We start from the raw sequence: 16,409 nt of genomic DNA on the forward strand, positions 1-16,409 counted from the left end.
ATCTCTACGGACAAAGCTGCAGTGGCTGAAACTTTCACTGGTTTGTTTTAGTCTTGCCTTCCTTTTAAAAAAACACAATCCAAGCTTTAAAGAGCACTTAGACCTTGTAGAGGGCACCACATGGCCCTGCCCTCTTTGCTCTTCATCTCGTGAAATTCACATTTTTATTTTTTAATCTGCTTGACTGGAGCCGGCTCTCTTCTTTGGTCTGCAAGGCTTTCATCTTTGCAGCCACCAGGTGAATGTGGCATTGAGTTGGTGAGACACTTGTGCCATGTTTGACCTGTTTACAGAGTAAAAAGCTGGTCATGGTAAGAACACAAGGAAGGCAGCATAACTCCGGCAGATGTTTTCACTGCCGTTGGCTTCATTTCCTGGGCGGAGAGCTTCTCGCTCTATTAGAAGAGTAACAGGAACAAGAGAAAAAACCAAGAGGGGCAAAAGAGAGAGAGAGAGAGAGTACAAGTTATCTGAGCTTGGAGCTCCCACAAATCACTTTTTGAGCAGAAAGCTCTGACATGCAGCGGGAGAAAGCAGAGAGCAGAGACAAAGAAAAGGTGTGAGTGGAGAGCTGTGTCAGACGAGACTAAAAGCGAGAAGGTGTGAAGGAGCTTTAGAGGGCATAAACAAGGTGACACCGATGGATAGAGGAAAAATTGCGATCCTTTTCCCAAAACAGGGTTGTTCCTCCTGCTACTGCCAGGGTTTACTACTGCTGTGTCTGGATGGTGCTGTCTTGTAAAGAGAAGGTGTGTCTGATTCCTAAAAGCTTTTCCACCAGGACAGGATTACCTTGAGACTGACATTCTAAACTTCTGATTGTAGGCCTGTTGGCATTAATTTTATCTCTGGCGTAGTACACTTGCAGATGATTCGTCTGCGTTGTCATGAGAAGAACAAGGCAGATAGCAGGCCAGCTGCTCTGTCATTGAGTCGGAGGCGTTGAAAGCTGGTTTAATGCAGCTACACACAGATCACATGCTATCCTTTGTGAAAAGAGGTAGTCAGAGCTAAGTGCAACCCATATTTGTCACATGTTTTTCTGTCTTGATTTATGTTTCTGTAAGAACTCTGTGACTATTATGAAGTAAAATAGTAAAAGTACTACTTTAGGTTCCGCTGTATATTTCTCTTTTAAAAATACGGATTTGACCTTAAATCCATCAAGAATAGTCCAAACTGGTCTGTTAAGAAATGATATGGTTCAGATAGGACAAAAGGCTGTGACAGATTAATAGTCTTTAGGCACAGAAAGTGAATAAGTGAGTTTCTGGCAGCACCCGTCATCATTTTTGCTCATTGGGCTGCAGCTCATTTCACATTTGCTTCACTTGCCTCCGGGGACATGTAATAAGAGACTGCTTACTGAGCAATACGGCACAGGGCTGGCACGTGGAGAGGTATAAACTTGCTCTAAGACAGGATTACGTTAAATATTGCAGGTGGAGGACTGAAAATCACATTTTGGTGTGTGAGTACAGGCGGAGGACTACTGACTATCTGAGAGCTGTCAGATTATTTCTGACTCATGGGGTGTTGGAGAAGTCATACGAGTGTTTGGGGAGCTTTCAATGCTTGGATGAGCTTTATTTAGCTTTTGACAGCTCTACTCTGGACTCACTTCATAGTGTGGACCATCATTGGGTTACCCCTGTGGCTGTCAGAGGCTGGCTTAACACTCGGCGTCTGCCTGCCCACTCGATTCTCTCTACCTGCCTCTGTGCAAACAAGATGAGTGTTATGTGGTTTTCACAGCAGTAGGGACAGCAGTGGTTCTTTCTGGACTCTCCACACTGCTGTAATTGTTCTGTTGTGTGTAAACACCTTGCGTCAGTCACACCTCTCCTTGGAGTGATTCACTATTCTCAAAGCATCCTCGACTGGAGGCAGGCAGCGAAAGAAAAAGGTGAGGCAGGATTTACTAAAAGGTTCAGAAGTGGTTGAGTTGTAAAGCTGTCACAATGAAGGGATTTTTGGGATTCTTGCTGCTGATGGCTGTGCATATGCTCGAGAACGTGTCCAGTATGTCCACATGTAAGACTTTGGACTTGGAGATGGTAAGGCAAAAGCGCATAGAGGCTATTAGGAGCCAGATCCTCAGCAAACTGCGTTTGCCTAAAGCTCCTGAGCCAGAAGAAGCTGGAGATAAGGCGGATATCCCCACCACCTTGCAGTCCCTCTACAACAGCACTAAAGACATGCTGAAGGAGCAACAGATCGAGGTCCTGAATACCATCTCCCCAGAACAGGAGGAGGAAGAGTACTTTGCCAAAGTGCTGAACAGGTTCAACATGACCAGTAAGTACAAGTTAACTGAAAGGATCAAGGCATAAATCATGTATGCTAGGGCAACCCTTCAAGAATGAGGGCAATTGCTGCTGGTCTAAGGATGGGTGTAAGAATGTCAGATAATTGTATGGCTGTGATTTATGCTTCTACATTCACAACCACTCGCAGCAAGTTGCACAACCCTCTGAACACAGAGCAGTGTTTGTTTAACCAAAACTCTTTACTTGAAAAAAGTTATTCTTTAGATCCATGATTTTCAAACTGATAGCACAGCTTTTAGTGGTATTCCGAGAATCTTTGACACAATACTTTCAGAGGTAAATGCAAACAAAATAACTGATGTAGAGCTGATAAGCATCAACAGCCAAAAAGAGGAGTCCTTCACACTGATGTTTGCTTTGTCAGAAACACCTGAGGAGAGGAGCAAATGTCAAGAACTCACAAAGAAACTGAAGTGGCTGACAGTGAAACATGTTTCTGTGTTTTAATTACCTTTAAAGTTGGAACCTGGATATGGGAATGATATCTAACCCAACGTCACCATATTCCAGCTTTCTAGCTATTTGCTACCTGTTATGTTCAGTGGCCTGACTAATTACTATTAGCAATGCCAGCTGATAATAATGTATTTATCTTCATGTTGTACTTTCTAACACTGTAGCAACTTGTTTTAATAAAACATAGATATTTTATTAAATTAAATTCAAAAACACTTTATTAGTTCCGAAATAGAAATTAAAAAGGTGTGAATAAACCGTTTTTGCCATGGTTGTCACCGTAAAGATAAAAAAAAGTCTAGGTCTGATTTTGTTCTGTTTTAAAATGTCTGTCAGAGTAGTGGTACTTGGAGAACTTGAGTTAGGGTTTGAGAACTGCTGCTTCTGATCACGCTTTAATAGACAGGGAAAATGTGGACATTTCTGTTTAAAAAGCCTTAAAGCTGACACAAAGGTGGACAGACCACAGCTTTAACCAATCAAAAATGTTCCAAATGGCCAAACTGATCTATAAATTCTTTCACCATGTGCACATCTTCTCATCTGGGTTCAACATCTTTGGGCAGCTTTATGAGATGAGAGATCACAAAAGTTACAAGTTGGCTGCACATGATTTGATGTTCTCCGCTGCTTTCATGATATCCAACCCCTTTTTTTACGGCTTCATTAACACAGTTTACTTGGTGTGGCTGCATCTGCTGTGTGCACAGCCAAATAGTCTTTGAGTGTAATTGTGCAACGGCTCCCAAGCTATTATGATAAGCATAATTTTTTTGTTTGGTTTCAATGCCCCATTGTTCTCTGCATGCCTGTATGTCTCACTTTATCAGGCAGGCATACACATCCCCCCCTGCCTTTATCCGCCACATCAAAAGAAAGTCTTGAAGTGGATGGACCACGATCAGGAGTGTGGAGACCAGAAGGAAGAACAAAGCTGCTTTAAAAATGAAGGGCACAATTTTGTTCTGCTCAGATGACATCCAAAAAACAGGATGGCAAACAGAAGAATTATGATGAGAATGTAAATGAAGTGGGCTCTCTCACTCTGTGCTGTTTTCTCTTTTGGTTTTCATTTTCACACTGTTGCACTGTCCCTCAGGGACTGGGAATTTCCTACACAGTAACATGAGACATTGACTTCTCCCTTGCTTATCATGTCACTTGCCCTCCATCATATCTCTGCCTGAGCGATTTCCCTTGAATTCCCATATCTCTTTAACAACGATTAACCTTTTTCTATCACTCTCTGGCCTCTAATTCCTCCCTCTCTGCTGGGCTTCCTGAGCTTATTATCAGTGTGTTTGCAGCATGTTTGTGACGGGGCAGCTTTCAGGAAGGAAGGCAGGCTGATGGCCACTGAGATGCTGAGTGACTCAGGTCCGGTACAAGCGTTGCCCGTGGGGAGCATGTGTTTCCTAGCTCCTCGGACTGCCAGAGAACGTCCCCACTGTGTCTTTGCCCGGTTCACATCTTAAAGCAGAAGCAGCCTTGCACACCAATCGAATGCCAGATCTATGAATACTTTCTATGCTTATTATGAGAGGTTTTACAATGCTAAGAATAATGGTTTTGTGAAATAAATTGCACATTCAGGGCAATAAAGAAAACAACTGAACATCTGCTTTTCTGTGGGAAGTGCAGCACTGAGGATTGGTTTTATGGACAGCGCCCTCCATTCTTATTGACGCCCCTGATATATAATTGCAGCATCTCACACAAAAGAAAACATTTCCACTGTTCTTTTAACAGTGATTCTTTTTACCCCCTCACCACATTGCCATCCTACTCCTGGTAAAGTAAAATCAGGCCCTTGTTTACCACAGTTCCAGTTTGAAGCCTTTTAAGTATTGTAAATATAGTAGCTATTTTCTTTTTATAAAGATTAGCACACATCTGATGTGCTTAATGCTATGTTCTCTTGTCTTTCCCTTGTTGGAAAGAGGCTTGGAGAAATAAGCCTGCATCATGCCAATTATACCCCAGAGTAACTATTTTGGAGGAAAAGATGGGGGTTCCAATTGAATAGATGTACTTTTTATTTAGCAACGTGAGATTATGCCACTGCAATAAAGATGCAGTCTTTTACACATCTTTTCCAGGGGTGGCACTACTGTGGAAGGGCACTCTATGCATTCATTACCCAATCTGCTGTCTTGTTTTTCCTTTTCACAGAATGACTCACACTTCCTTGAAATCTGAAGCAGCTCGCGGGGATTCATATTTGGGTGCAAAGCATTTTAAAATGTAATGGTTTTAAGACTCCACTTTGGTAATTTCATCATGGATTAGGCTAAATCCCTTCAGCCACATCCCTCCTCAGAAGACCACACAAATTCACCTCTCCCGTAATGTTGGTCCGCATGTAATTTAGCTCATTCAAAAACAGCTAGCCTTTTCTCCTTTGGGAATCATCCACAAAGCACTGTTCATCCAGAAATTAGTTTGCCGCTCTACATAAGTGTTTTTGTATTATATAGAATAAGATGATGCAGTAGAAGCGGTGGGCCATCCGTAAATCAGTGGAGCAAGACATCAGTAAACGATTGAAGGAAGCAGAGTATACAGAAGGCAGCTGCTGGAATCTGATTCCTCCCACTGGTAATTACAGAGCTGTCTCCCAACCTGTCACAACAGCTGTCCCTGGCTTACCTACAGATAGGCTCTAGTTCAACACACAAATCCCCCTCCCCACCCATCTGTGGCAGGATGTTATTTCTGAAGGAGAGAGGCTTCATTAATTCAGTCCAGAATAAAGCAGAAAATCTACACATAATGTGTTAGATTTTTATTAGGCACGCAAGTTATTAATGGCCGTTGGGAGACACTGTAAGCTGTGAGAAAGTAGAAGCGAGGATAAAGTTTTGCGGTAAACATGGTACTGCAACCACTGATACTTAAGGGAAGTGACTTAATTTCCTGTTTCAAAAGCACTTCTCTTAACTTTTAACACACACAGTTTTTACTTAAATTAGCTGGATAGGATGGCTTTATGCTCCTGCTGTTGCTGCTTGCTGCACTCTGTTTTGATGCTCTGTGTTTCCATTCTCATTCTCAGAACCAAACGTTTGACTAGATTCTGGGTGGGACCTGCAGAATGTCAAAATCTCATTTCCCGTTGCACTTCACATCAGCGCTTTTCAGTTTCAGTTTGGCCCCTCGACAAAGGCTGAAACGACTTGAGCTCTGATGACGGTAAACGATACACATGCAGCCGTGACAGGGAGAATCCTGGTACAGCCTGGGTCGAGCGTGCCGAGCAAGTATGCAAGGCAGGGTTGGGTTCCCGGACCTGGGAGCAGAGAACTCCCGGCTTTAGCAGGCTCAGGCAGAGTAGAGGATTTGGTCCAGTGCCAGACATGGCATTGATATATGTACATCTCCAATTTCCTTACACTCCCTCTCACACCTTTTGCAAGCTATATAGGCTGTCTTCTATGCATTCACCCTGTTCCTGCACACTTCTAATGCATCATCTCAATTTTTCTAAGTGTTTGTAAATGTTGGTTGCATTTTCTTCAGTGCTTATCTGTGCATTCCTCAGTTTTACATTACCTTGAATAAAAACTGCATGAAACTAGAAGATGTGTGTTGGTAAATCTGTCAGTAGCCTGGCTCAGTAGCCTGGCTCTGTTTTAGATCAAACTCTGTAGGGAGAATGTTCCCACTTGTCATGTTATAGGAAGACTCCGGGATTACAGTTGCTGCAACACTTTGAGAAAACAAATCTCTCAGCTGAAGCAGCTGGAATAGATAAATGTTTGGCTTTAGTTAAGATCATTGTGTAACACTGTGAAATCTGCATCTGGCTATTGATGGCTGAATTATGAGAAAAAACCTTTTAGTAAGAAAAACTAAATTATAAAGATAAGCAGACTTGCAGGATGCAAATATTGGAACAAAGCATGTTCTTTGCTTGAACAACTTCAACTAAACATGCAAATGCAAATCTAATAATCATTTGCGTACTGTGTTGCGTTGCCCTACAGAAACTAGATCATATGTTTCCAACACCAGAATAGGAATTAGTGTCTGCAGAAGAGCACACCTTGTTCAGTAATATTTGACTTGAAACTGGTTGAACTCTTTTTCTAATGAGGGATAACTTTAACCAATCAGATCAATAAAGTACAACCTGCAGGTATAATCCTCTACATAAAAATAAAGGAAAAAAGTCATTTAGGTGTCCTTTATTTTGTTGTTTTCATGGAGCCAAAAGCTTGATGAAAGTAGAAGACCTGAGTTATTGTCCTTAAATTTTGCCCAAAGGTAAAACAGCTTTGCAGCACATGCCACATATAGTGGCACCCTAGTAACAATGTTGTTACTAGGGTGCCTGTGAGCTTTTTTTTTTTTTTAACCTCATTCACCATCCTCTTCAGTATTTGGCAGGATGTAGTACTTGATGGGCCTTCTTGCTCAGAGATTAAATAGTTTTAATCTTTTATTTATTATTCTGACTATAGATGTGGGCCAGGTTAGTTAGTTAGCTGGCTTCTTGGTTTCCTGTAGTAATTTCTTGACTTGGAAATCAACACATATCTGCTTGACTTGAATGGCGCAGTCTCTTATCTTTTCCATTTTGCAGAGTGGCTAAAAGAGATGGGGCTCTGCTGTGTCTTATTTTTACTCCAGGAGTACAGGAAGTTAAAGATTACCAAATTGCCAAAAGTTAATTTTAACTTGACCTAAACTGGTAAAGTAAATATGTTCCAGTTACATTTTTAAAGGAGTATTAGGGGTCCCTGTAATTGTGGCACCTGTGCTGAAAAAAATAATGTGGGATTTTGTTTTCATAAATGTAGAGAAATTAAAGATTTGATTTTTAAACTTTTCAGAGCGAGACTATGCTACTATGTTTTTGTATCTTCCCCATGTTCAATATTGGCTAAAGGAAGTTTGTGTCACGTCATATTATTCTCCTTGGGACACAGAAAGTCATTAATTACTAATAAGTTACTAGTTAAAAAAGACTTTCCTTGTTGAATTTTCCAAAACGTTTCATTGTGAGATTAGTCTACTTCAATAAAAAATGAGTTTATTTCAAAACTTTTTACATATCTTTGCCAGAGGTGCCAATAATCTGGTAGGGCACTGTGTAATTTCAGTGTAATTTATATAGCACTAAAAGAAGCCCACTATAAATGACAAATCCACCATTAATTTCCAGGCCAAGCTGGATAAAATACAACCTTTCTACCTTTATGTGTAATTAGAATAAAACACATAAAAACACCACACCAACACAACAAACAGTTTAGTTAAATAAGGCCATGCATAAAAAGTAATTGCTGTTCTGAATGTGGGGATCCAGCTGGTGTTTGATGAATGGGTATCAGCTGATGCTTCATCTGACTGCCAGCCATTTTCTCAACAGGAATGCTTTACAGATGGCTCTGCATAACAAACTGTCTGGCACATCAGATTAAAAAGATTGCCCGAGCCAAGATAAGCATGAACTAGTTTGGACTAATACTGAAGTGTTTTTTGTAAAAAACGTAAAGAAAAATAGTAAACAATGCAAGAGTTACAAGTCATGATATTTTATTTCACTGTTAACCAAGATGGGGCTTGCAGTTCTGAGTGTTTCTGGATCAGGACTGATCAGATCAGATTCTGATATCTGAATGAGTCCTGTTGTTTTTTTTTTTTATTGGACCAAGCTGGTTCAGAACACAACAATTTATACAACTATCACAGCTTTGTATGTTTTCAAATACATTATTTTCACTTGTGTCATTAAATTAAGACTAACCCATCAATTACCTGTTGTTTTTTTTTATCACACAGGCAAAAACAATACAGAAAGGACCAGAACAATGTTCTTTAACATTGCTGATATACGGAACAGTGTGGGGGATTTCCACCTGTTAACAAGTGCAGAGCTACGGATGCTCATCAATACCGCCAACATAAATGGAGAACAGCGCGTGGAGCTGTACTACAGTTCAGGAGCCTCATTCCGCTACCATGCCAACCGCTTCATGACAAATTCACTGAAAGACAAATGGCTTTCCTTTGATGTCACCGAACCCCTGCAGCAGTGGCTCAAAGACAAAGGTGAGACAATCATTCATTCTAACTAATGTTTGTTTTCAGGTTGAGCCATTGTTTCTGTTAACATCTTTCAACTAGGCTGAACATTTTTCCAACATGTTTGTTTGCCAGAGGATGAGCAGAGGTTCGAACTACGCGTGTTCTGTGAATGTGAGCAGAAGGTAGCCAGCCAGTTCTCCTTTGGTATCTCAGGGATCAGCACGAAACGAGGAGACCAAGGAAGGATGGATTTGATGACGGGTCAACCACCCTACATCCTGACCATATCCATCCCTAAGAACATGAGCAGCCACCTCACATCACGCAAGAAACGCTCCACCAGTGGCACAGAAACCTGCACAGCGTAAGCAATACTGCAGATTTCAAATAATGACTTATCTACTTTACAAACCTCTTGTCATCCTTTGGTTATGGTGAACATAATGCATCTGTGCAGCACTTTAAAATCTTAGAGTGTAGATGGTATTTTACTGCAACCTCACCTACACAAGACACTGCATTAGCACAGAGTATATAATTTGGAAACTGAGGTTTACACCTTAATTATGCTTTGACTACAAAGCTAAAACTGGAATTCATCATCAACTGAGGGCTTTAAGGTGACTTTCTGAGTTTACCATTAGACCATAAAGATATTTTTGGGGTTTCAAATATTAGGATTCCATTTAAATGGATCGTTTGGGTATTTAGAGGTTGCATTGTGTAAATTATGAGCAGTCTGTGTCTTACTTGCTATAGACAAGAGTGTGGAGAAACAGGAAGAAGTTCTTATGGTAGAGTTGGGGGTGATGACTACTCAGAGACGGACCCACAAGGCTGTGCGCTCAGGCCACTGCTGTTTACATTGTTAACATGTGACTGTGCTTCCACATATGAGGACAAGCTGATCAATAAATGTTTGGATGGTGTGGAGTAGTGAGTAGTGGGTTAACAAGGAGGGCATACAGGAAGTCAAATAGCAAGAGGGCTCATGTACATGCTCCTGATGCTCTGTGGACAAAATGAAGGAGATCACGAGAAATCACGACTTGAGCACAGACTGCTCAGCATTTATAACCCTGCAGTAGAGAGAGTGGACAACATTAACTTCCTCAGTGTGCAGATCTCTGATGACCTCACCTGGTTGAAGAACTCCACTGGGATCGAGAAATAGGCCCAACAGAGAAACTGAAACAAGTATCACTCCCTAGCAGCTTCCCTACAACATTCTACAGAGCTGTGGTGTGTTGACAGACTGCATCAACGTGCTGATCCAGCTGTAGTAATACGGGCCTGCTGAGGATAGTGCCTGGAGTGTCCCTACCCTCTCTCCAGATTCTGTTTCAGAGCGGCACAGGAACAGCGCTCTGAACATTGTCAGACACTCTTTACCCCCTCTTCATGAACTGCTAGACAGCTACTGTCGAGATCATGCACTTTACATTATTGCATTCATTTTATACAGTATCATAAAAATGTTTGTCCTCTCCCTTTTGTTTTTTTGCCACACTTAAATTGTATAGATAATTAAACTATTTATAATATCAGATGAAGATACCCTGAGTAAATTTAAATTAAGGTTTTCAAATGGTGGTTTAATTTATCAGAGGAAAAGATCTATCAAAACCAAACCGGCTTAAGAAGACAAAATAAATTGTCCTCTAAACCTAATAACTGCCTGTGCCATCCTTGGGGGCAACAACAGCTATCAAATGTTTGTGATGACTGGCAGAAAGTCTTTTACAGCACTGCGAAGGATCCTTGACCCCCCATTTTTTGTTGTATTGTTTTCACGCCTTCATTTCTTTTTGCTCGTTTGCTTCGTATCATTGTTCTTCTGCATAACCCAAGTGTGCTTGAGCTTAAGGTCACAAACTGATCACAAACAGTCAGACATTGTCCTTCAGGATTTTCTGCTTGACACCACCATGTTTAACTCTCAGTATAATGTTCTGTTTCTAAAATGCTTTGTTAGTTTTACGCCAGATGTAACAGAAGGCATGCCTTCCAAAATGTTCCACTTTTGTCCGGTCAGTCCACAGAATGTGAGACGTGTCTTCGTGTTCTCTATCGTCAGTGGTGGTTTTCACCATAAAACTCTCCCATGGATGCCATTTTCCCCCAATATCTTCCTTCCTCTTGAATCATGAACTGCACTGCTTTACTGCACTGAGCCTTGGTGAAACATCATGGTGCTATAAAAGAGTCCCGCAGTGTGCGAGCATTGTAAGGTTGACCACAGTTCATTTGTGGATGGTGGCTCTCATTGTGGTTTGCTGGAATCCCAAAGCTTTTAAAAAGGGTTTTGTTTACTTTTGCAGAGTGGATTGCTGGAATCCCAAAGTTTTAAAAAATGGCTTTCTTCTCTTTTACTGAGTGAAATATGTCAGTGACTCTGTTTCTTTGTTCTTGAATTTCTTTACAACAGAGAATGAGGTGATGCCTTTTGAGATATTTTTAGCCTGCGGTGTCTTCTGAAGAGCCTTCTTGATTCTACACGTTCCACAGTAATGAGAGCTGGGTGTGGTCAAAGCTGGGTGTGAACTCAGCTTTTCAAAACATGTGGTTAATCATAGTTAATTAAGATAGATTTAGCAAGGGGACAATTATGTTCTCTATATTTTCTCACAGGGTGATGTTGGCTTGTATATACATCACAGCGTTCAAATGCATTCCTGCTGCTACACTGAAATCAGTATTAGCAGGTTTAATATTAACTGATGAACTATAAACAGAGTGGTAGGCTTGGTTCTGGGGTTTTGAATGATTCAGTCAGCGCCATCGCTATACATATATAACATATATATGTATATGTACATTAACAATAAGTAGTTCTATTACCGTCAAGCTAGTGTTGACTTGTCACAAAGCGAATACTTTTTTATTGCCATGTAATAAATTGGCAATAAATAGAGCAGGAAATAACATTTATCACCTTACAGTTTAGTTTCAGTATAACTCCGTTTTTCAGACCTCGTGTGTCACCAGTTCACACAAGAATAATTTATACAAAAAAGCAAACAGGTCCACTCAAATACAATCCAGTTCACCTCATTCCAATTTGATCCAATCAAAGTGTAAAATTCACTAATATTAGTTTCTGATTAACTGTTGAGCTTTCCTAGTTTTCACAAAATTTTGATTTTTGTTAGATTCTTGACTTGTTTTGTTTATTTATAATTTCAAAATCTCTGCCATCTTAATACTTACTCATACCAATACTTAATATTCTAATATTAATACTATAGTAATATTTTCCTCTGTATTTGTCCAACGTAGCCAAACAGAGAACTGTTGCGTGCGGAGCTTGTACATCGACTTCAGGAAGGATCTGGGCTGGAAATGGATACACCAGCCCACAGGCTACCTGGCTAACTACTGCATGGGGTCATGCACATACATCTGGAACGCTGAAAATAAATATTCACAGGTATGATTTAAAATTTCTCTTCACATGAAGACTGCTATTTTTTTCTATGAATTGATAAGTGCTCATTATTTATGGCAGTAGCTTAGCTAGAGGGAGTGAAGATGTTTGAAATACTTTCAAGGGCAGCAGAAAATAAAAAAATGTGCTTGTCCATAGTGAGAGGAGATTTTGCTTTTTAATGGAAGATTAGTGGAGATACAGGTGTTTAAGGAAACACTCTAATGGCTGACAGTTATAATACACTTCAGGTCTTTTCTGCTATATCGTTACTTTTTCCATCTGTTCATTATGACCAATAAACACCCACACATATACCGGCCTAACATTGATATGAACCAGTTCTTAGTTTATTGGCTGCCATAAGCCCACGAGCAAATAAGATAACATCAGTTGATGGCAGTGGCCCATCTGCTGCGTTCTGGTTGTGCTGCATTGACTTTGCATTTAAAACTGACCACATTTATTTACATTTAATTCATATAAACTCTGCTAAAACATTAATGGACTAAAAAGTGATTGAATTAGTGAGGATTTAACAGCCTAAACACCGTATAAACCAGTTGTTTTTGTTCAAATGTTTTATGTGAAAGTGTCCAGTTTTTTTTTTTAGGTGTTATTTTCTTCTGATTTCAAAGCAAACTCACAAATAACTTTAAGCTGTTCAGTTATTTTGGGGACATTTTTAACACTCATATCAGTGTCAACTAAGCAAGATGTATTTTCTCCATTAGTTTTAGAAATGTTTAAAACCATTAGTAAAAATGTCCCAAAGGTTACAGGAAGAGTCCCGAATGAGCTGATTTGCCTTCCATGTAAATGAGAGAAACAAGTGCAATCGGTCTTCCCGCCAGCTGACTGGCAGTGAGCAGCAGCAGGTGAGAGAGGGAAAGTCCTGGGTCATTCTAGGTCCCCCACAGCCAGAGTAAACTCCGGGCTTTCTGGGACTATCACTGCCATTCCCTTCAAAGTATTTCAAACCGTTGTATGGTCCACCGCCATGGCAGGAAATCTTTAGTGTTTTTGGTTCAGTAACGTTTTGCAACCTTGGTGTGCTCTTCACTAGCCCATCTATTTGTACATTACACTTGTCTAATAAAACTGCTCTGGCCGATGCCTTGCAGGTGGTGAAATTCTCAGCTGAGCTCTTTGTTTGCTGTTTGTTTCCCCTCATTGCAGATTTTGGCTCTGTATAAACATCACAATCCAGGAGCATCCGCCCAGCCGTGCTGCGTTCCCCAGACTCTGGAGCCGCTGCCAATCCTCTACTACGTGGGGAGGCAACACAGGGTATCAGTACCTCAGATATTTTTAGATGAAATGTTTACGTAACATTATGATGTGAAAGCATCATGTACACTTATGATTTACAGTTGATTTCTACTTACAGGTGGACCAGCTGTCCAACATGATCGTTAAGTCCTGCAAGTGTAGCTAAAAATACATCATGGCACACTGCTCTGGGTCTTCTGGAAACAAAAAGCAATGGAGAGGGTTGTTTTTGATACCACAGAAACGACAATGTGATCCTTTGAAGTGGATCTCCAGTTTTTTTTACAAGATTTTCTTTGACCACAGCGGATTCTCTTGAAACTTTGGACCTCTTTATATTAAAATGATCAATATTTTTATGTATATATATTTCTGTTAAGGAATAAACGAAAACATCTGCCCTAGCATAATTTAATTTATTTCCTAAACGGGGAGATATTGTATAGAACTGTCTCAGCTGGACGTAGAGAAAAGATTATAATGACTTATTACTCAAAGTTTTAACAAAAAAAGCACACAAGGACCAAAATAACCTTCATGGAAGAAGTTCTGTTTTCACAGATGGGATATTTCCATTTACCACAGCAGCTTCCAAAAGAGGTAACAGCAAAACGTGTCAAATACCAGGTGGAAAACTGGGGTTGTTTGGGAATTTCCTGGAAGATAATACTGCTGCCCGTGCTTTCCGGCTACATCTTAAAGGACAGAAGAAAAACCCAAATGGATAGTCCTTCCTGGGAAAACTTGCTCCGCTTGAAAGGCTGGACGTGTCTGACAATATATTCCACAGGAGCTGTCCATCTGTCATATCATTTTTCTTTTTCAAACACAATGTTCTCACCACCGCTCTGTGTTGTCAGAATGTTTGTGGAAAGACCTGAAAGGCAGACTGTCCTATTAACTTCCTGGTCTGTAAAGGTGACGGGTAAAATCCGTGGATGGGGGAGTGATGACACCATGTGGCTCAACCCTTTAAAGATTTACAGTCTGCATGTTAGCTTTAAATGGAGAGGCTCAGGTTAGAGAAGCCATGCACCATGCAGGCTTTTTTATCCAACGTCAAGGTAAATTGTTTTCTGTAGCTTTGAAAAGGAAGTTTTCATTTCACTTGAAATATAAGTGTTTTTTTAAGCTTTTAAACAGTTTATTCTATGATTTGATTTAGCAACAAAACCAACATGCTTTTCCTTTTTCCGTATTTTTACATATCAAAATGTGTTTGCGAATAATAACAAAAAAAATAAAATAAACTTCTTTAAATTATGGAATCGGGGTAAAGACTTTTGTGTGCAAAATAAACTTTCATAAAAACTAATATTCCAATGAAATTCATTGTGAGCCCTCCCAATGTATTCGCACCCCTGGTACACAGGTATAAAAAGCATTGAACTTATCTTTAATTTTAGTAGCATAATCTCACACTGAAAATTTTGTTTTTAAATGTGGAGGAAACAAAATCCATGTCAAGAAACAAATGTATTTAACAAACTCTTCTGTGGCAAAATTATTGACACCCCTGCTGTTTAAAAAAAATAAAACATTTTAGCAACTGGACAGCATTTAGCCTTCTGCTATAACATTTTACAAAGTTGGAGCATAAACAGAGAGGGAGGTTTTACCATTCGTCTTTGAACAATCTCTCCTGATGGCCCTGAGTTCTGGGTCGTCTCTTATGCTTTCTATAGGATTTAGGTCTGGGGACTGAGATGGCCATGGAAAAAGGTGGATTTGTGTCTGATGTAGACACTATGCACGTGCACAAAGTTTCCAGGTGTTTCATAGAGTGATAGGCCCACCAAATCATAGTTTCTCTGCCTTATTTAACAGTGGCCATGAGGTGCTTTTCCACATAATCATTCTTGGTTTCACACCAAACTCACCTGAAGTGTTTTTTGACAAAAACTCAACCTCCATGTTTACATTTGTGATGGTAGGACAGGAAAGACTTTTTTTCTGACATCTCTCCCAAAACTGTTTGGCATGAAGGCGGTGTCTAATAGTTGTAATGAAGACTTGGTGACTTCTAGACCCTCCTTTTTGCTCCAGCTCTCTAACAGTGAGCTGTGGAGATGTTTTTACTTCCCTTACCGCCCTCCTACATGTGCTTGGTGACAAGATAAACTTGGGTTCTTGTCCAGCCTTGTGGCCAGTGACCAAAATAAAGGAGCTCAGAGAAGAAAAAAGTCAAAGGCTCATTAAAGGTTCTTAAAACATCTGATCAACTTAAAAAGGAAATACAGTTAAGCCCAAAATTATTCATACTCCTAGCAGATTTAGATTTAAAGCTATCCTTTTATTTTACTAACATGTTTTTTCTGACTGTAAATAATATTAACATTTCTGAGTAGCCTAGCCAATGTGAATCTGATAGAGAATCTAAGGAGGGGCTACAGATTAGGGGAATGGCAAGGAGGCCTTTCAATATCAAAGACTTGAAGCTCATCACCAAAGATAAATCCTCAAAATACCAGCAGAAACATGTAAAAAGCTGCTCAGCGAGTATAAGAAGGGTTTTATTGCTGCAATGCCAAAAAAAGGTTATTCCACTGATTACTGAGAAGGGTAAGATATTTTTTCAGATGGCATTCTTTATTAAAATGTACATAAAAACAGCTAGATTCTATATTTTTTTAAATTGATAGTCCTTTATCTTGTTCCATTATCATTTCACAGACAACTTTATTATTTCCTATTAGAAACAAACTTCTCGGTTAAATGAAAATTATTTTGGTTCTAAATATTTATTTATTTATTTATTTCAGACAATGATTTCAGACAATGACAAACAACAGTAAATAAATAAATCAATTTCAGAAATGCTTATAACAAACAAACAAATATCCAAATACCATACAAAGAAGTGTTTGGTAAACATTAAATTAAATTAAATT

At 39.8% G+C, this 16,409-nt stretch overlaps 1 protein-coding gene across 1 annotated transcript; it reads left to right on the forward strand.

The window, feature by feature from the left end:
- Positions 1-402: 402 nt before the first annotated feature.
- tgfb1a (transforming growth factor, beta 1a) lies at positions 403-14,783 on the forward strand. Its single transcript, XM_047392822.1, has 6 exons — positions 403-2,298; positions 8,574-8,843; positions 8,952-9,183; positions 12,099-12,249; positions 13,426-13,536; positions 13,637-14,783. The coding sequence occupies exons 1-6, from the start codon at positions 1,962-1,964 to the stop codon at positions 13,682-13,684; spliced, it is 1,149 nt and encodes a 382-aa protein (XP_047248778.1). The 5' UTR covers positions 403-1,961; the 3' UTR covers positions 13,685-14,783.
- The last annotated feature ends 1,626 nt before the right edge of the window (positions 14,784-16,409 follow it).

This window comes from Girardinichthys multiradiatus, chromosome 18, assembly GCF_021462225.1.
Source record: "Girardinichthys multiradiatus isolate DD_20200921_A chromosome 18, DD_fGirMul_XY1, whole genome shotgun sequence".
In the NCBI taxonomy this organism is placed as follows: Eukaryota; Metazoa; Chordata; class Actinopteri; order Cyprinodontiformes; family Goodeidae; genus Girardinichthys; species Girardinichthys multiradiatus.

Excerpts from the sequence above, each read along its gene's own strand:
- tgfb1a (XM_047392822.1), top strand. The coding sequence starts at position 1,962 with ATGAAGGGATTTTTGGGATTCTTGCTGCTGATGGCTGTGCATATGCTC. Across the intron at positions 2,299-8,573 it reads GAACAGGTTCAACATGACCA|GCAAAAACAATACAGAAAGG; the intron begins GTAAGTACAAGT and ends TTTATCACACAG. Across the intron at positions 9,184-12,098 it reads GGCACAGAAACCTGCACAGC|CCAAACAGAGAACTGTTGCG; the intron begins GTAAGCAATACT and ends TGTCCAACGTAG.